This window comes from Pseudophryne corroboree, chromosome 4 (assembly GCF_028390025.1).
Source record: "Pseudophryne corroboree isolate aPseCor3 chromosome 4, aPseCor3.hap2, whole genome shotgun sequence".
In the NCBI taxonomy this organism is placed as follows: domain Eukaryota; kingdom Metazoa; phylum Chordata; class Amphibia; order Anura; family Myobatrachidae; genus Pseudophryne; species Pseudophryne corroboree.
In genome coordinates this window covers 356,314,203-356,341,827 of record NC_086447.1, presented here as the reverse complement: position 1 = coordinate 356,341,827, position 27,625 = coordinate 356,314,203, and the positions used below count along the sequence as shown (strand labels likewise).

General features: G+C 44.6%; 1 protein-coding gene across 1 annotated transcript in view; it reads right to left on the bottom strand.

The window, feature by feature from the left end:
* Positions 1-604: 604 nt before the first annotated feature.
* Positions 605-27,625, bottom strand: part of LOC134909538 (mucin-4-like) — a 278,478-nt gene continuing 251,457 nt past the window's right edge. Inside the window, exons 23-29 of the mRNA XM_063916527.1 lie at positions 25,337-25,416; positions 24,180-24,349; positions 22,104-22,260; positions 10,317-10,499; positions 5,956-5,999; positions 5,420-5,529; positions 605-1,177 (exon numbers count right to left, since the gene is read on the bottom strand). Coding sequence (XP_063772597.1) covers positions 1,133-1,177; positions 5,420-5,529; positions 5,956-5,999; positions 10,317-10,499; positions 22,104-22,260; positions 24,180-24,349; positions 25,337-25,416 — 789 coding nt within the window. The 3' untranslated portion in view covers positions 605-1,132. The remainder of the gene's footprint in view (positions 1,178-5,419; positions 5,530-5,955; positions 6,000-10,316; positions 10,500-22,103; positions 22,261-24,179; positions 24,350-25,336; positions 25,417-27,625) is intronic.

Genomic DNA, 27,625 nt, shown 5'->3' with positions numbered 1-27,625 from the left:
GGTCGACAGGTACAAAGGTCAACATATGGAAAGGCTGACACAGGAAATGGTCGACACAAATAGGTTGACACCACTTTCTATTATTTTTTGTGTCGTTTTCACCATCAGGACACAGGGAACCCCAATTAGTGTACCGCTCGCCATGCTGTATCCACATGGATTAAAAAGGTGTAAAAAGTGCAAACTCCCTTGAAAAGTTTTGTCGACTATTTGAACCTGTTGACCTTTTGTACCTGTCGACCTTTTCCAGTGTCGACCTTTCATAGATCGACCTTGTCTATACATTGGAATCCCATATACATTATTGGAGCAATTATATTTTGCAGTTAGTCTTTCTGCTTCCTGGTATTCACCTACACGTATTTTGTGGGGTGGTATTCAGTATCCCGGTGTCGGTATACTGGGCGCCGGGAAGCTGACCACCGGCATAACATACTACACCCATTTTGTGATTCATAGAAGCTCCTAATACCAAGGCAGCTGAAATTACTTTACACACAGATACATAGGGACACAAAGATTTCTTACCATTTTCACTACAAATTGAAAATAATTTGAATACATTTTATTTATTACATTTGTCAGGTATAAAAATAGAATGAGACATTTCTGTTTATTTCTGTTAAAATCACAATATCATATTTTAAAGTTCTGATTTATAAAGTTCTTATATACAATGTATATTATTAAACATGTAATTGAATACTTAAGATACAAAATTAATTTAAAAACCAATATAAAGCAGTTACGAAAATATATTCATCATTGTTAACGGTAGGCAATAAAAGAAACAGTGCATTATACTGGACAATTGTGCAATTCCTGCTTTGTTGGAGACATTGAAGTCCCCAGAGATGAATTGTTATAACATTATCTTATTGCACTGCATTATATTTACGTTTTTCCATATATTAAATAGTTCACTTTTTTTGAAAAATATTGACCCATACACAAGTTAAATCACTACATGCTCCCGTATCTGTTCCATCATCATTGTACAGCCTTCTGACTTCCTTAAGACGTGGAGTTCAGATTTGACACTGGATTTGTCACTTCCTTGTACTGGCCAGCATACAAATATTTCCATCGTATAGGAGAGAGCAATGTGCATATACAACTTTGTTTTGATTTTCTATTCACTCAAGTCAAGTTTAACTTCCGGGCGTTTTATTTTCATCTAGAAGATAAAATAGTTACAAAAAAAAAATGGTCAGAGGTGAACTTTTTATAAAGGTAAAGAAGAAAAATGTATTTAATTAGATAAATAAGTACAGAACAATAAAATATATCTAATAATTGGGGATTGTTTGTCTCGACTCATCTGGTGTGAGGGCGGACAGTGCAGAAAAACATGCGCTAAGGCAGACTTCCTCCATTTCAAACTTATGCTCTCATCCTTCAGCATACCTCCCAAATATCCAGATTTTCGCGGACAGTCCCGTTTTTTTGGGACTGTCCCGCTGTCCCACCCGCAGGAGGGGCAGTTGGGAGGCTCCTGTCATCACTGCTCTGCTTAGCAGAGAAACGGTGGATAGAGCTGTGTGCATGCGCACAGCATCTATTCAGTGGAGTCAGAGGGCGAGAGTGTATGCCAGCAGCTCGCAGAGCGCTAAGCCTGCCCCCTCAGTGCCGAAAACAGAGACGTGGTTCGCGTCTGTGGGCTCTCCCGCGAAGCCACGCCCCCTTTCCAACAGGTCACGTCCCCTTTCCGGGGCGGCTAAATGCACTCGGATGTCCCTCTTCCTGCATTTTGAATGTTGGGAGGTATGCTTCAGTGCTACCCTTTCCCTCACTAAACAGTCACTCTTCAAAAACCTCATCTCCTTCCAGTCTTCTAACCCTCAGCATCTCTTTGCCACTCTTAATTTCCTCTTCTGGCAACCTGCACCTCATCTCCACACCTCACTCTCTGCTCTTGATGTGGTACCCACGTCTGGGATACCCCTCCTGCATGCTGTTGCAGCCATAATTGTAGCCAGCGCTGCCTAAAGGAACCCCTATTAATTGACACTGTAAGGGTTAAGTCCCTTACCTGGTTGCCTAGCAACAACCCAGAGAGAGAGATCTGAGCTGTGGGGCACTGGGACCCAGGGTAGTCTGGCCAGATCCCTGGGAGCGGGAAGCCCTGGACTCAGTCCCGGAGATTGGAGGAGAGAAAGGGTGCAAAGAAGAAGAGGAGGAGTCAGCCTGATCAACGTGGGGAGAGGGAGAGAGAGAGCCGCCGCGTGTAAGTGAGGAGAGGAGAGACGTGGCTGGACACAGTGCCGGAGGAACGACGGCCACTGCACAAGGAGATGGAGACACCGGAGCTCCCCGCCAGCCGCCTGATAGGAAGAGGCGACACTGCGCTGCAGACAGCTGTCACTGGGTGGCCAGAGGGAAGGGAGCACACGTGGGCAGAGCAGCTGAAAGTGGGAACCCGGCGGCCAGCACACAGGAGGGGCTGTGGTGTCCAAGAGCAAGAAGGCAGCCAGCAGGAGCTCCATCCATCTCTGCAGGTACACTGTCGCACCCCATTCCAGCCAACTGATATGTTGTTGGGTCTGTCCCCCCAGTGTAAAGAGTGATTCGCCTGCCCCTCAATATCAAAGGCAGAGACTCAACAGCCCTTTGCTCACGAGCTAGTAACCCGCATGGCCGTGAGATGCAGTGAGACACTGGAGAGTTGTAGCCCTATCCCTGACAACGAGACTTGATTACCCGAGCAGATTGTTAACTACATTAATCAAAAGTGCCTTGATTATGCTCCATGCCGGGACAGCCTACACAAACTTTATTTACTTGTTGCTTTAAAACCCAGACTAGGGATAGAAACCCTGATGTGAACTATTGGGGTTTAACAGCCACCTCACCGTACTTTTTTGTGTGCGATTCCTTGTTTCCTTTCCACCAGCTAGAACTGGTTTATACCCCACCAGGTTACACTATGTGACTGTATGTGTGGAGTGACACTTTATCCATTCTTTCTGGTTCCCTAATGAACATTCTAGCACGTACCTGTGTTAAGTGAATCACCTTTCTCTTGGATACAAATACCGGTAACACCTAGTGATTAATTACCGCTGTGTTACATTCCAAATTACCCTTCCTGCAAGTTTCCCTACAAATACTCATCTGGTATTCATTGACATTATCCCAGGAGTTCACCATTAATGTGCATGTTTTCCTACTCAGAGACACTGATATCAAACGGAAACCAAAGCGCAAAAACTGAACGTTATTATTTGGTGCACAGCACCACCCTGGGGACAGTTTAGATATTGGTGGTCATTCCGAGTTGATCGCTCGTTATTTTTTTTCCGCAACGGAGCAATTAGTCGCTAATGCGCATGCGCAATGTCCGCAGTGCGACTGCGCCAAGTAAATTTGCTATGCAGTTAGGTATTTTACTCACGTCATTACAAGGTTTTTTCTTCGTTCTGGTGATCGTAATGTGATTGACAGGAAGTGGGTGTTTCTGGGCGGAAACAGGCCGTTTTATGGGTGTGTGTGAAAAAACGCTACCGTTTCTGGGAAAAACGCGGGAGTGTCTGAAGAAACGGGGGAGTGTCTGGGCGATAGCTGGGTGTGTTTGTGACGTCAAACCAGGAACGAAACTGACTGAACTGATCGCAGATGCCGAGTAAGTCTGGAGCTACTCAGAAACTGCTAAGAAGTGTCTATTCGCAATTCTGCTAATCTTTCATTCGCAATTTTGATAAACTAAGATTCACCCCAGTAGGCGGCGGCTTAGCGTGTGCAAAGCTGCTAAAAGCAGCTTGCGAGCGAACAACTCGGAATCACCCCCATTGTGCCAATTTAGTGCCAGGATATTACTTGCCTTAACATAGCCAAATGGGTAATTGTACCTTACGTTTGATGTTGCACATGATTTATGTGGTTGTTTGACTAAACCATTTACAGTATGTGCCTTTCAAGTTCATAATCTGTGGTTACTGTTATAGACCCTAACCTAACTGGCATATTGCAATGATGAGTAATAAATGCAATTGATCATAACCGGAATTAATTTGCAGCGGTGATGAGTAACTCCCCATTCAATAAATGGTTGTCACCGTTCTCATGCGTAGTGGTCCTTGAGTATACAGTGTTTGGGTTTTGTCTTCCTGGCGGTCTCCTTGTCCTTCTGCCTCAGTTATACAGGTGACACAAAGAACAGTTACTTACCTCGACATTGTTGAGAAGCGGATTCAGCTGACAATAAGCACAAAGGAGCTCCAGTTATGTATACACTGCACCCACTCTACTGCATTACCACATTGACTTTGCCACTTACTTCACATCCAAAATTGTCTCCATACAGATGTGTCCACTTACATCAGGATATCACATCCCACCAAACCATCAGTAGCTAGCCACAACCTTTCCCTTACCACCCCTCCCCATCCCTTTTACCAACACTGATATTTTTCTCCCATGTATCTGGTGATGAAGTCATGGCCCTTATCCGTTCCCTGGCCCCTCCACATACCCACTCCCCAACTTCAAATGGGCTCTCAAGATCCACTTCTTCACCAAACCCAGGCATCTGTCATCCTAAGCCCTCTGTATCACGCTCACTTTCTACCCCATCTGTTTAACCCCTGCCTGTGTTCCTCTCCCCTTTAGAATGTAAGCTTTCACGAGCAGGGCCCTCTTCCCTCATGTGCTTTTCCGTCTCTTACTTAAACTACATTCTTTTCAATACTCCCTTCATCTAGATCAAATTTCCCGATGCGGACCGGAAGTAATTTGCATAATAAGGTGGCAATTGAAAGGGGTATAAGTAGGACCCCAGTACAACATGATGTAATCTCCTGATGAAGCCCAGGATTGGGCGAAACGCGTTGAGAACTTGATCTGCTGACTCAATACTACTGACACTTCATGTTATTGAGCTAAGCTATTTTTATTATTTATTTTTTATGTATTAGTAAATACATTTTGCTTCTTGATACAAACTGATGAATCAAGCCTTGATATATTACCCAAGGTCTGTTTGATCACCATATGAAGACATGGACACAGTACCTATAGTGATATGCGCAAACCTTTGGTTTATCTGATCCCAGTGGACACCTGTACTAAAGGACGTGGGACTGATTGGCCTTATGTCAAGCCGTAATCCGGTACGCAACATTATTCTTGCGTGTGACAGAATTGTTTGAAAAATACTACACCATAGGCGCTCTTTTTGTTCCTCCCTTTGATTTCAGATTTCCTTTGGGCTACGTATACCTAGTGGCACTTTTTGAAAAACTGAGCAGCCACCCGATAAAGCGGAGAGAGTGTGGACTGTTGGCTATTAAGCCAACAGCAGATTTGGAAGAATTTACATACTTTGAACTAGTTATTTGACTGATTTATCTGTGGCTTTGTGACCACATTAAGCAGTAAGGCATTTTTGAACTGGACGAGCGCACTGATCATATACACATACCTGCATGGAATAGTCAACTTTATCCAGCTGCGGCTTCCAGTTGACCAACTGTGGTGTGTCTTTTTCTAGGCTTAAAGTTGGTCTGTAATATTCTTCCAGCCTTTCAAAAGCTACAAAAGTTTATACAAACAAAACTAAATTCTCAGTAATAGTAACAAGATCATTCTGACACTAAATATATTTGAAAATACATTTTAACGGTATGTAGTGATTAACATGTAGAATGTCGATATGGATATTATTTTGATCACTAACACGTCGGCAATCACAAGGTCGACACGGACATAATGTTGACAATGTGAATGTTGATAATGACAATGTCTACATTACAGATTTAGGTTTAGAATTAGGTTTTGGGCTCTAACAGTAGAAAAACAGTATGTCGACATTGTGCATGTCAACATGTCACACGGCAGCATAACATCCATGTCGGCATACAAACCATGATGACATTTTGAATGTCAATATTATGTACCACACCCCATTTTACCACCTTAAAAAATTCATATAAGTGTAGTAAATAAAGTTGCACTTACTTGGAAACAGGGATGCTGCCCAGCTAAATTGAGATTGATACATCCTGAAGAAAGACACAATGCATATTAGAAGAGGAGCCCCAAGGCAAACCAAGAAATATAGGTGTTAGAAAATGGAGTACAAATACTGGAAAAGAGCAAAGATAGTGAAATATACAGCAAACATGTCTGTAAGGTACACCATAACTGGCATGCAATGGAAACCCTAACTATAGGAAATTCTATGCTGTTCTGTCAATTTTTACAGGAAGTACTGTAGTCAAAATATAGTCAATGAAAATCTAGACAATCATAAGGTTGAACCATAATGTCGACTGACAGAATGTTAACATGGTAAAAATAATTGTTGACAGTCAAAATGTCAACAAGCAAAATGTAGGCACAGCAATGGGGCAGATTCAATTAGTTCTGCCTGGGCTATTCAATTAATGTCACTATCCTGAACCATAAGCCTCTGTGTGTGTACTTAATGCATTATATGCACCCTCTAGGCCTTACCGTGTGGAGTAACAAGCAGTGTCGGAATTAGGAATGAAGGGCCCACCGGGGAATGCTGTTGTAGGGGCCCATGTTCAGGGGTGTGGTCAGTCTCCAGAGGGGGTGTGGCCAGCCGCTACATTGGTTTGCCTAACCATTAGTGAGTGCATGGGCTGAGTCCCTTGACAAATATACTGCTAAGTGCGTGCATGATAATGTACCAGATAAATACTGGCAATGCACTGTAGAGAATACATCATAGTCCTGTGCAGTATAAGGTAACATATGTATAATGTATAATTCAAGAGCACAGTCTGGAACCTGATCACTATAGGAGGAGGAGGGGCCCCCGGGCAGTGGGGCCCACCCGGGGTTTCCCTGTAGCCCTGTGGGCCAGTCCAACTCTGCTAATAAGCATTAGCCGTAGGTTTAACACACATTAAAATTTCAAATAATTGAATAGTTTTGGGTGCTAAACTTAAAGCCTTAGCTGCTTGGGAAACACAGCGGTTAAATGAATCTGCTCTTATATATAGACACAGTCAAAATGTGATAACCAAAATGTGTACACAGAGAAAACAATAAAAATGCTGACCATTCATGGTTGATAAATGTACAGCCATGGCCAAAAGTTTTGAGAATGACAGAAGTATTGATTTTCACAGTTTGCTGCTTCAGTGTTTTTAGACCTTTTTGTCAGATGTTACTATGGTATACTGAAGTAAAATTACAAGCATTTCATAAGTGTCAAGGCTTTTATTGACAAATACATTAAATTTATGCAAAGAGTCAATATTTGCAGTGTTGACCCTTCTTTTTCAAGACCTCTGCAATTCGCCCTGGCATGCTGTCAATCAACTTCTGGGCCACATACTGACTGATGGGCGCCCATTCTTACCTAATCAATGTTTGGAGTTTGTCAGAATTTGTGGTTTTTTGTTGGTCCACCCACCCTTTTGAGAATTTACCACAAGTGCTCAATGGGTTTAAGGTCTGGGGAGTCTCCTGCCATGGACCCAAAATTTGGATGTTTTGTTGCCCAAGACACTTAGTTATCACTTTGCCTTATGGCAAGGTGCTCCATCATGCTGGAAAAGGCATTGTTCATCACCAAACTGTTCTTGGAGGATGTTTTGGTACCACTCTTTATTCATGGCAGTGTTCTTAGGCAAAATCGTGAATGAGCCTACTCCCTTGGCTAAAAAGCAACCCCACATATGAATGGTCTCAGGATGCTTTACTCGCATGACACAGGACTGGTGGCAGCGCACAACTTTCCTTCTCTGGACAAGCGTTTTTCCAGATGCCCCAAACAATCTGAAAGAGGATTCATCAGAAAAAAATCACTGTACCCCAGTCCTCAGCACTCCAATCCCTGTACCTTTTGCAGAATATCAGTCTGTCCCTAATGTTTTTCCTGGAGAGAAGTGACTTCTTTGCTACCCTTCTTGACACCAGGCCATCCTCCAAAAGTCTTCGCCTTACTGTGCATGCAGATGCACTCACACCTGCCTGCTGCCATTCCCGAGCAAGCTCTGCACTGGTGGGGCCCTGATCCCGCAGCTGAATCAATTTAGGAGACAATTCTGGTGCTTGCTGGACATTCTTGGGCACCCTGAAGCCTTCTTCACAACTATTGAACCTCTCTCCTTGAAGTTCTTGATTATCTCATAAATGATTGATTTAGGTGCAATCTTACTAGCAGCAATATCCTTGCTTGTGAAGCCCTTTTTGTGCAAAGCAATCATGACTGCACGTGTTTCCTTGCAGGTAACCATGGTTAACAGAGGAAGAACAATGATTTCAAGCACCAACCTCCTTTTAAAGCTTCCAGTCTGTTATTCTAACTCAATCAGCATGACAGAGTGATCTCCAGCCTTGTCCTCGTCTCACCTGTGTTAACGAGGGAATCACTGACATGATGTCAGCTGGTCCTTTTGTGGCAGGGCTGAAATGCAGTGAAAATGTTGTTTGGGGGATTAAGGGCCTAATTCAGACCTGATCGCTGATGTTCAAATTCGCAAGGTGGACGATTACTGTTTGACTGCGCACGCATACGGATCGTAGTGCACACGCAAAAAGCAAAACTGCAAAAGAATCCAGCGATTGTTTTGAACGCTAGCCATACGCAAGTTGATTGACAGGAAGCAGATGTTTGGGGGTTGTAACTGGCCGTTTTTTTGAGAGTGTCAGGAAAACACAGGCATTCCCAAGTATTTTCGGGGAGAGTGTGTAATGTCAGCTCCGGCCCCGATCAGCCTGTTTCTTTTGCACTGTAGGAGTAAGTCCTGGGCTACGCACAGACTGGAAAAAATATTCGATGGTGAGTGAGTTGAAAACGGATTTGCAGCTGACCGTCATTCGTAAAGCTTTTTGCAGACTTGCACGGGGCGGATTTTCACTTTGTCTGGGCAGCGACTATCCGATCACAAACCTATGCAAATTCGTAGAGGAGCGATCAGGTCTTAATTAGGCTCAAAGTTCATTGTCATGGCAAAGAGAGACTTTGTAATTAATTGCAATTCATCTGATCACCCTTCATGATATTCTGGAGTATATGCAAATTGCCATCATAAAAACTGAGGCAGCAGACTTGAAAATTAATAATTGTGTCATTCTCAAAACTCTTGCAACCTGTGGCACTCAAGCTGCAGTGGAACTACACATTCCAGCATGCCTTTGCCACAGATTTGCTGTTAGGGCATGCTAAAACTGTGGCAGGGTATGCTGGTATATTTGGGGGGACTGCACACCCTATTTCCAAACATACAAAGAGGTGCTATCATGCTGTGACTTGTAGTTCCACAAAGAAAAAAGGAAATGCAGATATTCACTGTATAGTACTAAACACAACTAATCAGAATAATTATAAGAAACTGTAATCTAACATAGAGAAAAACTGAGGTGCTTAGCATGCTGGCATATCTAGTTCTACTACTGAGGATGTGCAAAGACTGATTCTATTATGTCACTCATACACTGAGATCTTCCTAAATGTCACATAATGCAAATCATTGTCACCCCAGCCTCCCTTCGCACTAGAGAACTGTGCATTGAATGCAGGGGCGTATCTAAAACTCTGTGGGCCCCATAGCAGAATTTTGAAAGGCCCTCCTTCTACAGAGAGGGGAGGTACAAGGTGGCACACACACACACACACACACACACACACACACACACACACACACCCCCCCCACACACACACACACACGTGTAGAGTGGGCGTACAAGGGCCCTCATTCCGAGTTGATCGCTCGCTAGCTGCATTTAGCAGCAGTGCAAACGCTAAGCCGCCTCCCTCTGGGAGTGTATCTTTGCTTAGCAGAAGTGCGAACGAAAGGTTTGCAGCATTGCTACAAAAAAAAAATGTTGCAGTTTCAGAGTAGCTTGAGACTTACTCCTAGCTAGCGATCACTTCAGACTGTTTAGTTCCTATTTTGACGTCACAAACACGCCCTGCGTTCGGCCAGCCGTTTCCTCAGCCACTCCTGCGTTTTTATCGGGCACGCCTGCGTTTTTACACACACTCCCCGAAAACGGTCAAATACCACCCTTATATTAGCAGTGGGGCTAATCTTGTAGCTTTCATAGAAACAAACCAAAATTCAGCCATGATCCTGATCCTCCAAGTTTCTGACCCCAATAGGAGGGTGTGGGGCCCTGAGGCTGTGGGTTGTACAGGTGATTTCTCCTGTACACCTGTGTGCCAGACCAACCCTGGGTACCATTCAGGAGCTGAGCTGTATGGTACTGCAGATAATTATCTGCATACCATAGCTACAGTGCACTTCCAGTAATAATACGCTGCACTCTAAGTTATCAACAGAGTCTCACAGACATTATAGAATGAAAATGCAGATCAGGTACTAAAAGATGTCACTCACTCATCTGTGTTGTCATCTTCATGTATACTCTGGCGATACAGGTGTATTCCCAACCAGGTGGCCAGGACAAGCAGCAGGACAAATGCCAAAGTTCCAAAAAACATTCCAAAGAAAATATCCAGGTTTAGGGAGAGGTTCTCACACTGCTCTCCAGATGTTATATATATAGCGTAGGGCTGACAGCTAAGATAGATGCAGAAAGGTGGTTAGGATGGTTTACAATACAGTTACATTATTTCTAAAATAGAATACATTGAATTTCCAAATATCACTCATCCACATTAATCCAGATTTATTTGTGAATGAGTGAAAAGAGCTTTTTTGTTGTGCTATTTTGCAAACACTTCTTCGTTGCATGTGTATTTTAGGTCAGACCACAGGATAGTAACACATGGGGCCTAATTCAGACCTGATCGCAGCAGCAAATGTGTTCGCTAATGGGCAAAACCATGTGCACTGCAGACAGGGGGGGGGGCAGATATAACATGTGCAGAGAGAGTTAGATCTGGGTGGGTTATTTTGTTTCTGTGCAGGGTAAAAACTCCTGCTTCTTTTTTTTTACACTGCAATTTAGATTTCAGTTTGAACACACCACACCCAAACATAGGCGTGCGCAGCACATTTTATTAGGGGGTGCACCATCGGAGGGGTGTGTCTAGCACCATCTATTGATTGTCAACACAATATACTTGTACCAATCCTAATAATGCAGATGCATTGTCAGGTGTTGTGGTGTTCACCAAACAAACACCCCTGATGGCACTCACTGCAATTACACTGCTCCTCTGCAGCTGGTCAGGCTCCTCCTCTCTTTCCCCTCAAAGCTGCAGCAGCTTACTTACAAGTCAGTCACTCACTGACACTGACAGTCACAGACTAGTACTGCCGCTGCTGGAAAAACGAGTGACGTGTCAATGCTGCTGCCGGCCGCCTGCCAGTATTGAATTTGTCTTCCTAAGAGGAACGCTGGCTGCATGCTGCTTCTCATCAGTGGCTGACATTGGCATAGCATAGAAGGAGAGAGGTGGGCATGTGGCAGGTGGGCGTGCGAGCAGCATGACGTAATCACATCACATTATACGCTGGTTTTGTACATGGAAGTGGAGCCGGGAGTTTGAAAGCCGGTGGCAGTGGCACCCTTGATTAACCTAGGCGGCCGGTCAGTAATGCTGTCCTGACAGGGTGCAGCGCAGAGGGGACAGTGATCAGCCTGCTCGGCAATTACTGCATCAGGCATGTGAGACCCCTGCGCACACCTATGCACCCAAATCTAACCCTCTCTGCACTCATTCCGAGTTGATCGCTCGCTAGCTATTTTTTGCAGTGCTGCGATCAGATAGTCGCCGCCTATAGGGGAGTCTATTTTCATTTTGCAAGTGTGCGAACGCTTGTGCAGCCGAGCAGGACGAAAAAGTTTTGTGCAGTTTCTGAGTAGCTCTGGACTTACTCAGCCCTTGCGATCACTTCAGCCTTTCCGGTCCCAGAATTGACGTCAGACACCCACCCTGCAAACGCTTGGACACGCCTGCGTTTTTCCAACCACTCCCAGAAAATGGTCAGTTGACACCCACAAACGCCTTTATCCTTTAAATCTCCTTGCAATTGGCTGTGCGAATGGAGTCTTCGTTAAATCCATCGCACATCAATGATCCGCTTTGTACCCGTACGATGCACCTGCGCATTGCGGTGCATACGCATGCGCAGTAGTGCCCTGATCGCTGCGCTGTGAAAAATGGCAGCGAGCGATCAACTCGGAATGACCCTCATGGTTTTGTCCATTTGCTAACAAATTTGCTAGTGCGATCAGATCTGAATTAGGCCCATAGTCATCTACTCATAAACAAGCTACAAGTAGCGGAGACTGACATGCCCAGGCTTACATTCTCCCCATAGGCCACAATTTTGTGCCTTAGCAGCACCCCTGCAGTGCTCCATGTCCCTGCTCCTCAGTACCGTCAATCAAAAGTAAATGTAACTTATGTGTCCATGCTTCTGTGTCCATTAAATTGCATATAGAGTACACATTTCTTTTTTTCCATCAACACTTTTTTATTATTTCCAACAAAAAAAAGGGTAAAGTACAGTAAGAAGGGGGGGGGGGGTTGATAAACATTTATAAGGGGGGGGGGGGGGAAACATCCATAATAACAGAATTACAATGCATCTAAGTTGAATATGATATCTGCATATAAGTTCACGAACATATATGAGCACAAAGAGATCAAAGTATTTATGAACTGAGGCCAAGGGAGTCATCCGGTTCATTCAAAGGGAACAGGTTGGGACCAGGACTAGAAGTGGTCGGTAAGGATTGGGACTGGACTCTACTTATTCTATACTCCTGCCATAATGACCAATCTGGTAGCTTCGCAGGGGGGTGAAGCGACATTTCCACAAACTGCGTTTCCATCTCACAATGGAATTAAATTTTTTTAATAACCTTTGAGATATGTGGCAATGTAGTCTGTTTCCAATGTTGCGCCAGAGCTGCTTTTGCCGCTATAAGAATGTGACCCAATACATATTTGTGTCGGGAGGATAGGGTATCCGGCATCAAATGAAGCAACACCATAGTAGGGGAGGGGCTTGGAGACATATGGAGGACATTATTAATGAAACCAAATACAGCCGCCCAAAAGGAGACCAGTAGGGGACAGGACCAAAAAATGTGAAATATATTGCATAGTTCCCCACATTGCCGCCAACAAAATTTTGAGCATGAGGGCCAGAACATATGGAGTCTATCCAGGGTGAGATATAGTCTGTTCAGTAACTTTATGTGCATCTCAGTGTGGTTGAGACACTTAGACATATTATGTGAAGACATATAGACGTTGCTCCATTGGGAATCGGACAGTCCGAGGCCCAAATCCTCCTCCCACTTAATTTGTGCCTTGACTTTAGGGTTGGGCAATAAAGCTATGAGAGTGCTGTACCAAAAGGATATTTCGCCCTTAGAGTCAGTCACATTCAGCCTGGCGTAAACCAGATGAGTATATGGATTAACATCTCTGGTGACAACAGGAAGCGAGCTCCACCAATGACTAATTTGGTAATAACTCAGTCGCAGTGGCGTAAGTTCGTCACAGTTGCCCGGAGGCAAGTTCATACCAGTTGCCCCCCCCCCACCCCCCATCCCCCTTATATTTAGATAAATATATGTATATATTAGAGATGAGCGGGTTCGGTTTCTTTGAATCCGAACCCGCACGAACTTCACTTTTTTTTTCACGGGTCCGAGCGACTCGGATCTTCCCGCCTTGCTCGGTTAACCCGAGCGCGCCCGAACGTCATCATGACGCTGTCGGATTCTCGCGAGACTCGGATTCTATATAAGGAGCCGCGCGTCGCCGCCATTTTCACACGTGCATTGAGATTGATAGGGAGAGGACGTGGCTGGCGTCCTCTCCATTAGAATAGATTAGAAGAGAGAGAGAGAGAGAGAGATTGTGCAGACAGAGTTTACCACAGTGACCAGTGCAGTTGTTGTTAAGTTAACTTTTATTTAATATATCCGTTCTCTGCTATATCCGTTCTCTGCCTGAAAAAAACGATACACAGCAGTCACACAGTGTGACTCAGTCTGTGTGCACTCAGCTCAGCCCAGTGTGCTGCACATCAATGTATAAAAGCTTATAATAATTGTGGGGGAGACTGGGGAGCACTGCAGGTTGTTATAGCAGGAGCCAGGAGTACATAATATTATATTAATTTAAAATTAAACAGTGCACACTTTTGCTGCAGGAGTGCCACTGCCAGTGTGACTAGTGGTGACCAGTGCCTGACCACCAGTATAGTAGTATATTGTTGTATACTATCTCTTTATCAACCAGTCTATATTAGCAGCAGACACAGTACAGTGCGGTAGTTCACGGCTGTGGCTACCTCTGTGTCGGCAGTCGGCACTCGGCAGGCAGTCCGTCCATCCATAATTGTATAATTATATACCACCTAACCGTGGTATTTTTTTTTCTTTCTTTATACCGTCGTCATAGTCATACTAGTTGTTACGAGTATACTACTATCTCTTTATCAACCAGTGTACAGTGCGGTAGTTCACGGCTGTGGCTACCTCTGTGTCGGCAGTCGGCAGGCAGTCCGTCCATCCATAATTGTATTATTATAATATATACCACCTAACCGTGGTTTTTTTTTCATTCTTTATACCGTCATAGTGTCATACTAGTTGTTACGAGTATACTACTATCTCTTTATCAACCAGTGTACAGTGCGGTAGTTCACGGCTGTGGCTACCTCTGTGTCGGCAGTCGGCAGGCAGTCCGTCCATCCATAATTGTATTATAATATATACCACCTAACCGTGGTTTTTTTTTCATTCTTTATACCGTCATAGTGTCATACTAGTTGTTACGAGTATACTACTATCTCTTTATCAACCAGTGTACAGTGCGGTAGTTCACGGCTGTGGCTACCTCTGTGTCGGCAGTCGGCAGGCAGTCCGTCCATCCATAATTGTATTATAATATATACCACCTAACCGTGGTTTTTTTTTCATTCTTTATACCGTCATAGTCAGTCATACTAGTTGTTACGAGTATACTACTATCTCTTTATCAACCAGTGTACAGTGCGGTAGTTCACGGCTGTGGCTACCTCTGTGTCGGCACTCGGCAGGCAGTCCGTCCATCCATAATTGTATTATAATATATACCACCTAACCGTGGTTTTTTTTTCATTCTTTATACCGTCATAGTGTCATACTAGTTGTTACGAGTATACTACTATCTCTTTATCAACCAGTGTACAGTGCGGTAGTTCACGGCTGTGGCTACCTCTGTGTCGGCAGTCGGCAGGCAGTCCGTCCATCCATAATTGTATTATAATATATACCACCTAACCGTGGTTTTTTTTTCATTCTTTATACCGTCATAGTCAGTCATACTAGTTGTTACGAGTATACTACTATCTCTTTATCAACCAGTGTACAGTGCGGTAGTTCACGGCTGTGGCTACCTCTGTGTCGGAACTCGGCAGGCAGTCCGTCCATCCATAATTGTATTACAATATATACCACCTAACCGTGGTTTTTTTTTCATTCTTTATACCGTCATAGTCAGTCATAATGCTGTTTGTGGAATGTTTTTTGGAAGGGCCATCCTGCGTGACACTGCAGTGCCACTCCTAGATGGGCCCGGTGTTTGTGTCGGCCACTAGGGTCGCTTATCTTACTCACACAGTCAGCTACCTCATTGCGCCTCTTTTTTTCTTTGCGTCATGTGCTGTTTGGGGAGGGTTTTTTGGAAGGGACATCCTGCGTGACACTGCAGTGCCACTCCTAGATGGGCCCGGTGTTTGTGTCGGCCACTAGGGTCGCTAATCTTACTCACACAGCTACCTCATTGCGCCTCTTTTTTTCTTTGCGTCATGTGCTGTTTGGGGAGGGTTTTTTGGAAGGGACATCCTGCGTGACACTGCAGTGCCACTCCTAGATGGGCCCGGTGTTTGTGTCGGCCACTAGGGTCGCTTATCTTACTCACACAGCGACCTCGGTGCAAATTTTAGGACTAAAAATAATATTGTGAGGTGTGAGGTATTCAGAATAGACTGAAAATGAGTGTAAATTATGGTTTTTGAGGTTAATAATACTTTGGGATCAAAATGACCCCCAAATTCTATGATTTAAGCTGTTTTTTAGTGTTTTTGGAAAAAAACACCCGAATCCAAAACACACCCGAATCCGACAAAAATAATTCGGTGAGGTTTTGCCAAAACGCGTTCGAACCCAAAACACGGCCGCGGAACCGAACCCAAAACCAAAACACAAAACCCGAAAAATTTCAGGCGCTCATCTCTAGTATATATGTGTGTGTGTGTGTGTGTGTGTGTATGGAGTGTTCTGAAATTTTTTTTTAGATGCTGTATATATACAGTTCATTGTCTTTTATTTTAAATCACACATTTCTTAGCAGTCATACCCAGGATTAGAACCCACTGACAGCAGACACTTTACTGATGGAGCTATTTGCTCCAGTACATGAAGTATGAGGATTGTAACTATATGAAGTTATGTATAATTGTCAGAGAAGTAACTTCATATAGTGAAAAGATAGCGGCAGCCATCAATTAACTTACTTCAATGGTGTGACAGAATGGGGGGAGAAGAGCCCCCTTCAGAGCAGGAGCCCGGCGGCAGATGACTCCGTTGCCTCCCAGAGTTTTGCCTCTGCTCAGTCGTGAGGAGTCAGGTAAGGAAAACTTAGATTGCAGAGTGGGGAAAGGTAACATTACTGAACCATCTAATAGATCACCCAATGTGGAGAGGCCATAAATATGCCATTGAGATATATTCAAATTCGGAATTAGTTTAATCAGGGCACAAAGAGAAATGGATGTAAAGGTGGGTGGTGTAGCAGTCAGTTTCGCTACTAATTTGTCCCATGTTCGCAGTGATGCACGAGTAGAGGGAAGTGTTGGTAAAGAAGATGGTCGAAGACTCTTATGGGTATGTAATATATCCCCCAACGGGTATGCTGTACATGCTTTCCTCTCCAGACAAGCCCATTCCCAGGGCAGTGCAAGGTTTCTTGACACCCTAGGCAAAATGTCAGCCTGCTGCCCCCCCCCCCCCATCCCACCCCAATCCACACACAGAGTCTTAGTACATACAGTAAATGCGGTAAAACCCCAAAAAACTTGTTTTTATTGCATTTTCCTGTTCGTACATCCTGTCCAGCTGACTCTTAGGGGGATATTAAATTAGTGCTAAGTTTTCCGACAGTCGGAAAATCAGCACTAATTCGTCCGTTGGGTATTCAATAGCGGGCGTTTTACAGGTTTTGCTCCATTTTTGACATGCCTTTTAAAAAAAATTAATTTGTTGAATCGGCATGGTCAAAAACGGACCAAAAAACTGTTGAAACCCGCAAATTCAACAAATGTTCTCCCGGGCGGATTTTTCGACAGGTCGAAAAATTGGAATGGGCTTTGAATAGGTTGATTGTGAATTCAACCTACAAAAGGGCGATAAGTGCAATTTTTAGACGAAAAAACTGCACTAATTGAATACCCTCCTTAGTGGACTAATTGAATACCCTCCTTAGTGGGAACCTCAAGACAGATTGCTGCAGGTGTTCTACATATATATGTATGTCTTTCCTTTCCCCCTTCCAGCAACCCTTCACCTCTACCTCTTTTATATTGTAAGATCTACCCTCACCCCCACCTTTTACTGTATAGATTTAATGATCCTCCCCACCCCTTAAGTATTTCCCCCCTCCAGGATTAATGGTGGGTATACACTGGTAGATATATCTGCCAATCAATTGATCGGCAGATATATCTATGGACGGATCAGGCAGTGTGTTGAGCATACACACTGCCCGATCTGTCGGGGACAGACGTTATGAACTGGGCAGGCGTGTGTACAAGCCCGCCCAGTTCAGCTGTCAATCACCGCCGGCTGCCGCAGCATGTGTACGGGCGGGCGGCTGGTCGCCCGTACACACACACAGCGATGCACCAATATATCAGTAGATATATTGGCCGTCGGCTGTGCTGCGGGGCCGACGCAATACGCCTGTGAACGACGGAGTTCACAGACATATTGCCCGTACACACTGGCCAACGGTCCCGCGATATATCTGCCATTCAAGAGAACGACGATATATCGGCCAGTGTGTAGGGGCCTTAAGACTGATGGGGGCCCAGGGACAACAAGGTTGTGGGTTCCTCCACCACTAAAATAGATAACAAACACCCCCCAACACTCCCCCCTCGAAATACACAAACACACACTGAAACAAAGCCCACCACACACACACCTTTACCTGGACAGGACAGCACAGCGCAAGTCCGCTGTGTCTGGTAGTCTCCTGGGTCTGACCGCCATTGCAGGATGTGGGAGTTGGTACCGGAGCACCGGAGGAGGGGTGGAGGCTGCAGTGCTCTGTTGCAGGGAGAGGCCATGTGGGATCGGGCAGGGGAACCATGAAGGAGGAAGAGACTGCAGCCATCTAATCCAGGAAATAGCATGTGGAGGCGGGAAGCAGAGCACCGGCTGCAGCGCACACACAGCAGCGGGCGGGTGTAATATGTGGAGCGAGTTCGTGGGGTGCGACAGTATGACAAGTGTTGCTGGCTGCAAAGAGGAGCGGAAGACAGTTGCTATAGCAACTGTAATAATAGCCGGCAGCACGCTGCTTACTCTATGTACATAGAGTATTAGAGCTGCTGCCGATGAGTTACACTCACACTGTTAGTGCTGCAGGGATGCCGCGGCCGCCCTGACAGTGTGAGTGTAACCCATCGGCAGCGGTGCTAATACTCTATGCACATAGAGTAAGCAGCGTGCTGCCGGCTATTATTACAGTTGCTATAGCAACTGTCTTCCGCTCCTCTCTGCAGCCAGCAACACTTGTCATACTCCTCTTCAGTAAGGGAAGCGTTCATCGGCAGCGTGAGCTGCCGCCCTCAAGTGGCCGGCGCCTATAGGCAGCTGCCTAAAGCTGCCTCGTGGTGGCGCCGGCCCTGCCCATCCCAGTTCTGATCCAGCAACCCCAAACAGCCTTACATGTGCTAATACACATGCCTCATGGTAAAGTGTAAGATCTGGCATCGCCAGTCCTCCTAAATTCTTGGGTAAAACCATCCGTGAGCAAGCCATCTTAGGGGCCCGTGATGCCCATATATATTTTACCATAATGGCCGAAAATTTGTCAAGGTACCGGTTAGGAAAGGAGTAGGGTATTGTACGGAAGAGGTACATCAGTTTGGGAAGGAGGGACATCTTGAACGCAGCTAGACATCCAAGCCAAGATATGTCATATAATGCCCAAGATCTGGTTAAAAGTGTGAAGGAGGCAAGAAGGGGTTTAAGGTTTTCCTCCAATACTGTCTCTATACTAAGGGACATGGAAACACCTAAGTAATTGAGGGACGAAGTTTGCCAGTTATAATGATATTTTGATTGAAGGGTAGCAAGAGAATCAGAGAGATTAATTGGCAGGGCATCCGTTTTTGATGTATTAAGCTTGTAGTAAGAGGCTCTACTATAATCATTCAATAAAAAGTGTAAGTGGGGAAGGGACTCTATGGGGTCGGTTACAAATAATAGGACATCATCAGCGAAGAGGCACAATTTATGCGATTGGGTCCCAAGAGAAGTACACATTTTTTTAAGTCATCCATTAGTGAATAAAGAGCCTGATTCATTAAGGATTGCTAATGCAAAGCTGCTTGCAGCAGCTTTGCATTTGCAGTCCTTAGCAATGCAAATAAGCAGGAGGAGGTACATACCACCTCCTCACTGTATTTGCAATGCAATCGCATCTAAGATGAACATCTCGACCATCGGTCGCGATGTTCATCAGCGACGGCAGGCTGAGTAAGCTCCCACAAACGGTCACTTCCTGTCAATCACTTTGCGGCCGCATTTCACTGGGCCTGCGATCGCAGAGTGATCGCACTTTGGTCTTCACGCACACGCAATGCGTTTGCAGTGCATGCATAGACAAATGCAGGGGGGGGGGGTTCTGGTTGCCCAGAAACCCTCCTCCTCTTGGCAAGTGGCTCAAATTATGACAATAGCAATGGTATATAACTAGATTACTAGAGCTGCTGCCACATCATGCAGTTTAAGAGATATAGCAGAGCTGCTGCACATGCCCAGTGGTATCAGATTTTTCTATCAAGTTTGCTGTGTGTGTGATTTTGAGTCCTCAATCAGTGCTCTGGACCAGAGAGTAGCTGCCAGGAAGAAGAGACAGAAGCCTTACCATGAGATGGGGAAATGTGTGCTTAGAACTGGTTCTATTATGTTTTTGTATTTTTTTTATTATGGTATGTTTAATCTTCTCCTGACCACTTATTTATGTTATTTAAATATGTTTAATATAGCCCATAGACCATTTGTAGTGCTAAAAATTAATACTGCATTCCATACCGTATCAGTATATAAAAAGACAATATTTACATTAATGTCCAGGGTCGTTACTAGGTTCTTCTACCGCTCCCCCAGACTTCCGCACTTGATCCAATGTTCCACAGAGTGGAAAATTGTGGACTGCATTTGGAAGCCCCCCTCTAGAAATCCTGCGTTTGTCACTGGCATGTGCACTCTGCAGATAATCAGCCAATTTGCATTTTGCAATCTAGCAATCCTTGTTGAATTAGGCCCACTGTTATGAATTTATGAATCTATGAATCAGTTGGCATTTTAGAATAGAAGAAGTCTTAAAGTGGGATGACCAAGAAAGATCTTATTGAAGGCATTTACCATGTTTGATTCTAGTAAGCATATAGTATGTAATTAAGAGTTCTTGAGTTTGGACTGAATCAAGGATTCCTACTTTCTCTTTATCTGTGAAGGGTGTGGAGTTGTTCACTATTACTATACTTTGGTGGTCATTCCGAGTTGATCACAGCCAGCAACTTTTTGCTGCTGGTGTGATCAACTAATCCACACCTACGGGGGAGTGTATTTCAGCTTAGCAGGGCTGCGAACGCTTGTGCAGCCCTGCTAAGCTAAAAAAGTTTTGTGCTGCTGAAGAGTAAGGCTGGTTATACTTACCCTGTCGACGGATCCAGCGTCGTTCCTCCTGGCTTTGACATCAGACATCCATCCTCTGTTTGCTTGGACACGCCTGCGTTCGGATGACCACTCCTCAAAAACGGCATCCAACAGTGAGTATCCACCCCGGAACGCCTCTCTGCTTGTCAATCTTCTTGCGTTCGGCGCTGTGTCTTCTTTTTTCGCTGTGCATACCTTTACCCAGCAACGCGCATGCGCAGTTCCGACCCGTTCGCACCACAGCGAAGAACCGTTGCATGCGAACGGGTCGGAATGACCCCCTTTTAACACTTATTGTGTGTTATTCAGATGTGGTTGGATTTGCTATCATTGTGCTTCCTAGGAAGCAGCAGTGAAAGCATTGTATGGTGATGCAGTAGGAGAAGTCTATTATAAGTAGATGCCTCCTGCTGCAGTGGTCGCAACATCGGATCTCACTCCCACCTTCGGACGGCTAGCGGGAACCATTTTGCCATGGAAGCTGCCTGTTCCAGAGGCCAGGAAATCTCCATTCTACTATGGAGATCCCTGGCCTCTTCCTTCCTCCTAAACAATAGCATCATGTCTTCATTTTCCCAATCACTGACTGTTTGCTGCCATCCTGCTACCTTCATCACAGGATCCATTAGGTGTTAATTATTGTTATTGTATTGTACTCTATGTGTTTTTTCTTTTGCTATTTTCTCATATATCTATGCATATGGATGGAAGCCTACTGGCATGGATCAGGGGCAGGGCTTATTGGGCTTTATTGAGAAATGGACGCAGTAGCACAGCTGCTGCATCTTGATAAGCTACGGTTGTTCTAAAATATGCTAATACTGCAGAAGGCGCCTTTGCGTAAATAAACACTGCCTACCGGCTTCTATGATCCTCAACTGTGTTTGAAGATGCAGCATCAGACCACTCTGCGTGAATATCGGTTTTCTGAGCAACCCTTAGTACCTTGGGCCAGTGGAGGTGCGTCATGCACCCGTTTTCTGGAACCCTGGCTGTTGCAGCCCCTTCCTTGCCCCCAAATGGCCGCAGCAAAATCAATCACACAGCAGCTTAGGGGGCACCGAGATCATCATTGCAGATAGATCTCTGCATGTACACGGTACAGATCCAGCACAAATCATCAGGTTTCTGTACATATTATGTCTAAATATGGCGTGTTGTGCCTTCATTTTGCTTAAGTAAAAGTTCTGAAGTATCAGAAGCAGATGCACGTCAGCACACACCACGCAGTGCAGTGACATGATAGGATGACTACTTACGTGCAGTTTATTTGTCCATTGTCCATGAGAGTACAGTTGGCATTATTCATACAATATGATTTGTCTTCGCATTTTGAAACACATTGAAATGTTTCAGTATTCAACGTATAACTATCCAAATAACAAGTAGTAAGATTCTTCAGCTCATCTAAAGTCACTGAAGAAAGAAGATGACAATTACTCAACATTGGTCCAATTAAGATGTGCTGGTTTCACAAAGCAAGAGCACCTACAGATTTAATTACTAAATGATTCTTGGAAACACTGGTGTGCTTTGCAGAATAAGTAATTTCTGAAACAGATAACAGTTTGTCAATCTACAAATGTGCCGCTGAGCTCTCTTATTGTAGAAAAACCTCCTAGATATAATAGTAATAAGTTATGAAGTGTTTGCATATATTGCACTTAAGAGTGAAGAGAAGGTGCCTTGCATATTCCAAGTGAGAGAGCATTCTATAGTTAAGGTGAGAGTGAGGGAGAAGGGTGTGAGATGAAAGACAGTAATAGAAGTGGAAATACAAACATGGGGGGGGGGGCAGAATTAAAGCAGATCCAATATGTGTGGACTCTGACGACATGGTTAAAGCTGATATGTGTAGAGAGATAGACAAGTGGAAGCCTTGAAGATAAGCAGCAGCATTTAGTAAGTGACACTAAAATATGAAAGCGAGTCAGGAGAGCAAATGAAAGTGGATGGGTTGTGGAACTCATCGGGAAGAACATGAAATGATACCGCATACAGAATCTTAAATGCACTGTAATTAAGAAAGAAGGTAGGCAGGAAGGTGGGGACGGTTATGAGTTCCTGGTGGCCGCGTCCATCTGGTCTGCCCACATGCACTGGGCGCAATGCGCGACCCTTCTTCTTGCAGCCACATCCAGGATGCGGCTGCAAGGGGATTGACAGTGGCCGACGTGCGGAGGGGGGGGGGGGGTTGGCGGCATGCAGCATTTCTCGGGCATGGCGTGCTGAACAGAGGCATGCCATGTGGGCATGTACAGCCCTACATTATCAGCTCCAATATCTCCCTAAATATGTAAAAATATAAAAAATTTCATAATTTTAGTAGAAAAATAGAAATGCAATTTTAATATTATGATTTATATGGAGGCCTGGAGCTGTTGCTCCATCTGCCTCATTGTTAATCTGGCCCTGGTTAGCTATAGGCTATACTTTGGAATATAACACTTTAAAACGGGTGTACTACAATATACCAGCGCTCGGGAACCCGATGCCCAGCATACCGACACCGGGATGCTGGCAGCGAGGCGAGCGCAAAAGAGCTGGTATGCAGAGCGCCAGGATCCCAACAGCCGGGATATCGATTGCCTCCACTTTCAAACATACAGATTTAACCAAGCTCAGCTTGGCTGCAGCTAATTGCATTAATAAGATGTTTGCTGTGGTGCGCACGTTCGTTAGTGGGTGTATATTCGCACCTGCGATCCATTCACTTTACATTGTTCTAATTAGCATCTCTAAAGATATATCAATTTAGAAAAATCATGCGCAGCTGGTTCTAATCACATGTGTATACAATTATGTTACTTTAGATAAAGTTATGGAATGTTTTAGAAAACAGTAAACTGCTCCCAACAAATAATCTGCAATTATTTAAAATAGTTGGTGAGACTACTGTATAAAAAAGTGTGAGAGGTGCAGAAGAGCACAAGCCAGCTCTAATAGTGAGCAGTATATAATTTGTTTGCTGTGACTGCAATTACATTGACCAGCTGGAAAGAGAGGACACGCTACTTAATAGACACCGTTGAGGATTAGAAAAACTGTATTTAAAGATATAGCATAGAGATACTATGTATCCAATGTTTTTTTTTAATCTATAATATGATGTTTTAAGCTTTTAAATTTGTATTATTAAACATTTAATTAATTAATGGTAGTTAGCGCTCCTTTGCATGTTGTTCTTTGTCACTTTTATTGTTTATCGCGGGTGCAAACAGCTGCAGCACGGCGATCAGAGTCGCACCTGCAATGCGTGCGCATGTGCATACGCATCGCGGGTAAGATGAGAATTACTACATTTGTACTGTACTTCTATCATGCAGAACACTTACTATTTTCACCATCTACGACCTCAGAAATGGTAAGGTTCACTAAATATTTGCTAACTCCAGAGGCGTGCCGAAGATATTGTGTCAGGTTATCATTCAGAAAATTAATTATTGTGACATTTGGCTCATAGGTAAATCGGGCAAAGAATTTTGCAAAATATCCAGAAATATTCCTGGAAAAGAAAAAACATTCAAAAGGTAAAATAAAACAAAAAAATAAATAAGTAATTGAAATATGCATTAAATTTGCATCTGGAAAAGGCCCTATATTTAGTTAAACATTAGAGTTGTAAAATTCTGTACACGCAGCAGCGTCTCACTGTGCATCCTAGTTACATTTTGACTAACACGCATTTTTGGCGAAAAGAGACGCCCAACAATAGCGGAGTTGCAAGGGACCTGTCAGCTTACTCCCACCATGCATCTCCTGCTGCATGGCATAATGAGACTAGCTATATGAGGACACATCTGTAGTTATACAAACTACAAACTATACTACAACACAGGTGCTTAGTTTTGAATATGGGGGGGGTCATTCCGAGTTGATCGCTAGCTAAAAATGTTCGCTGCGCTGCGATTATGGGAAAATCCGGCACTTCTGCGCATGCATATGTGGCGCAGTGCGCACGCGCGACGTACTTTCACAGCGGCCAATGTATTTTTACACAAGGTCTAGTGAAGCATTTCAATCGCACTGCTGACCACAGAGTGATTGACATGAAGGGGGCGTTTCTGGGTGTCAATTGACCGTTTTCAGGGAGTGTTCGAAAAAATGCAGGCATGCCAGGAAAAATGCAGGCGTGGCTGGGCGAATGCAGGGCGTGTTTGTGACGTCAAATCCGGAACTGAATGGTCTGAAGTGATCGCAAGCGCTGAGTAGGTCTGAAGCTACTCAGAAACTGCACAATATTTTTTTTTAGCCGCTCTGCGATCCTTTCGTTCGCACTTCTGCTAAGCTAAAATATACTCCCAGTGGGAGGCGGCATAGCGTTTGCACGGCTGCTAAAAACAGCTAGTGAGCGATCAACTCGGAATGACCCCCATGGTATGTGTCGCCATACCTAATAAAAATATTTCAATATTTATGTTTTTTTTTGTAGTGTGCCTAGGTCTTGTACTTTTAGCCTTAAAACATGCATTTTTAGGCAAATCACACTTACTGTGGGGTTTCCATTTCACTTTCATCTTTACTAAACAGATATGCTACATTCACTGGAGCATTATCCAGAAGACTTAGAATCTGCAGAAAAGGACAAACAAGATAAAGGCAATGTCAAAGTATATTATCCACTGCCATTAGACTATACATCCCATCTGCTACAGAAAGTAGGTGCCTGCGTAAAATCTTGAGCAACTTGCACCTGCATACCTCCCAACATGACCCTCTCCAGGAGGGACAGAATGATCTGCTTCTGGACTTCCCTCTTAATTTTTGATTGTCATCACCTGTGCTGAAACACCTTTCTTATTTATTAACCTGTTCAACACAGGTGCCGGCAATCATACATTAAGAGAAAAGTCCAGAAGCAGAGCATTATGTCCCTCCTGGAGAGGGTCATGTTGGGAGGTATGCACCTGTAGTGCAACATCAAATAAGATACTGTGCTATAACAATAACAATGCTGAACTTCAGCAAATAAACAAGCAACACAATCTGAGGGTAAATAGTAAGATATATGTATTCTACATTGTTAATATTATTATTAATATTTGTAAAGTTCAGTTAGGCTTGGGCCACACATAGTGGCCAAGCGGGTCCCGCTGAACAGGAGGAGGGATTTGTGTTCACCCGGATCCTGTTCTGCGGGATCCCGCAGAACAGGATCCGGCCAGTGACACATGGCACAGCCGCACTGTGTGAACACATATATTGAAATGCTGCGGTTGGATCTGGCGGTAGTGGGACTGCCATGTGCAGTCTCCTTGCGGCCAAGTGGCTGCAGCCTTAGTATCACTATCCTTCCCTTTTCAAATATTCTGTCTTAAGTTATGGGGGAGGGGGGCCTTGGACTGCACACCCTATTTATAAATATAATTATAGGTACTTTCCACTGGCTTATTTATAATGGGTGCAGTGTGTGCGGTGCACTCGGGCCCCCGGGGGTCCAGGGGGGCCCACGCCGCACACCCTGCACACATTAATAGAAAAACATACCCTCCGGTGTCCCACGGCGTGTCGCCAATTTCCCGGTGTTTTGCGCATGTGCAGTAGGTAAATCACTGGGAAAATGGCTGCTGCACCATTTTCCCAGAGATCTGCGCATGTGCTGTAGACTCGGGGACAGCGGTAGGGTCCCCTAGGGACCCTAGTGCCCAGAGTCTACACAGCACTGCCGGCTAGAGAGGAGGGGGCACAGCTGGAGCCTGCACATGGGCCTCCTCCTCTCTGGAAATGCCCCTGGTACTATCATGTTGCAACTTGTAGTTCCACAAAGAAAGAGAAAAGGTAATGCCGATGCACACTTTATAGTACCCAGCACTGCTAAACACAATTATATATTATAATAATCTCTGCAATCTAACACAGAGCAAAATTGAGGTGCTTGGCATACTTTTTGGCCAAAAATACCATCCCACCAACCAACATCCAGGTGATCACATCTCTTAACACTAAGTTAAATTAAGCACAGGTGGAATTCACAGCAGTGATAAATGCATAGATCTCATAGCTTGTACTATGAACAACAGAGGCAATGGTTAGTAGTTAATGCACTTAGCTGAGAAGTCATTTCAGGAAACACAGTATGACTTACAAGACCTGTTACTAATAAAAGAGACTGATAGACAAGGCTTCCAACAGGGAACTATCACCAGCAAGACTGTAAGGTAAATGCCTTTTAACAGGGAACACAGCCAATCAGCAGCCCGACGAAAACTCAGCCTCCTAATGAAGAATCTAATGCAGCTGAGAAGCTGCCATAGACAAAGCAGCGTTCCGACTGCTAAGCAACAGACAGAACCAGGAACTGCCATGACCGCCTCGAGTCCCGGGTGACTACCAACAGCCGGGACCACAATCCATAGCGTGATACTGCGTCCAAGTCGCCTAGCCACAGCCAGGACCCACTACAAAGATGAACACTCATTCTCCAGTTCCCACTCCTGCATGGCCACCATGGTGGTGGGGTGCTGTCCACTGCATCCGCAGACACCTCCAATACTATGCTGTGGCCTGACTAGGTCTGAGAGCCATGTGTTCAAAATGGTCCCATCCGTGTTCTGGAATTGAGCCACGCCCTGCACCTCCTGGGTGGTCCCCCATCTACCTGCGGACCCTTGAACTCTTGAAAGTCCCTTACCCATCTGTTAGAGTGGAGCTGCCCCTGAGGAACAAGGAAGCCTACCATCTTACCCCAGGCACTGCTCTTCACACTACAGTGCACAGTTGTGACCTTACAGACTTTGCTCTGGCTACCTTCAGCGATTTTCTTAAGAAACAAACTGACAAC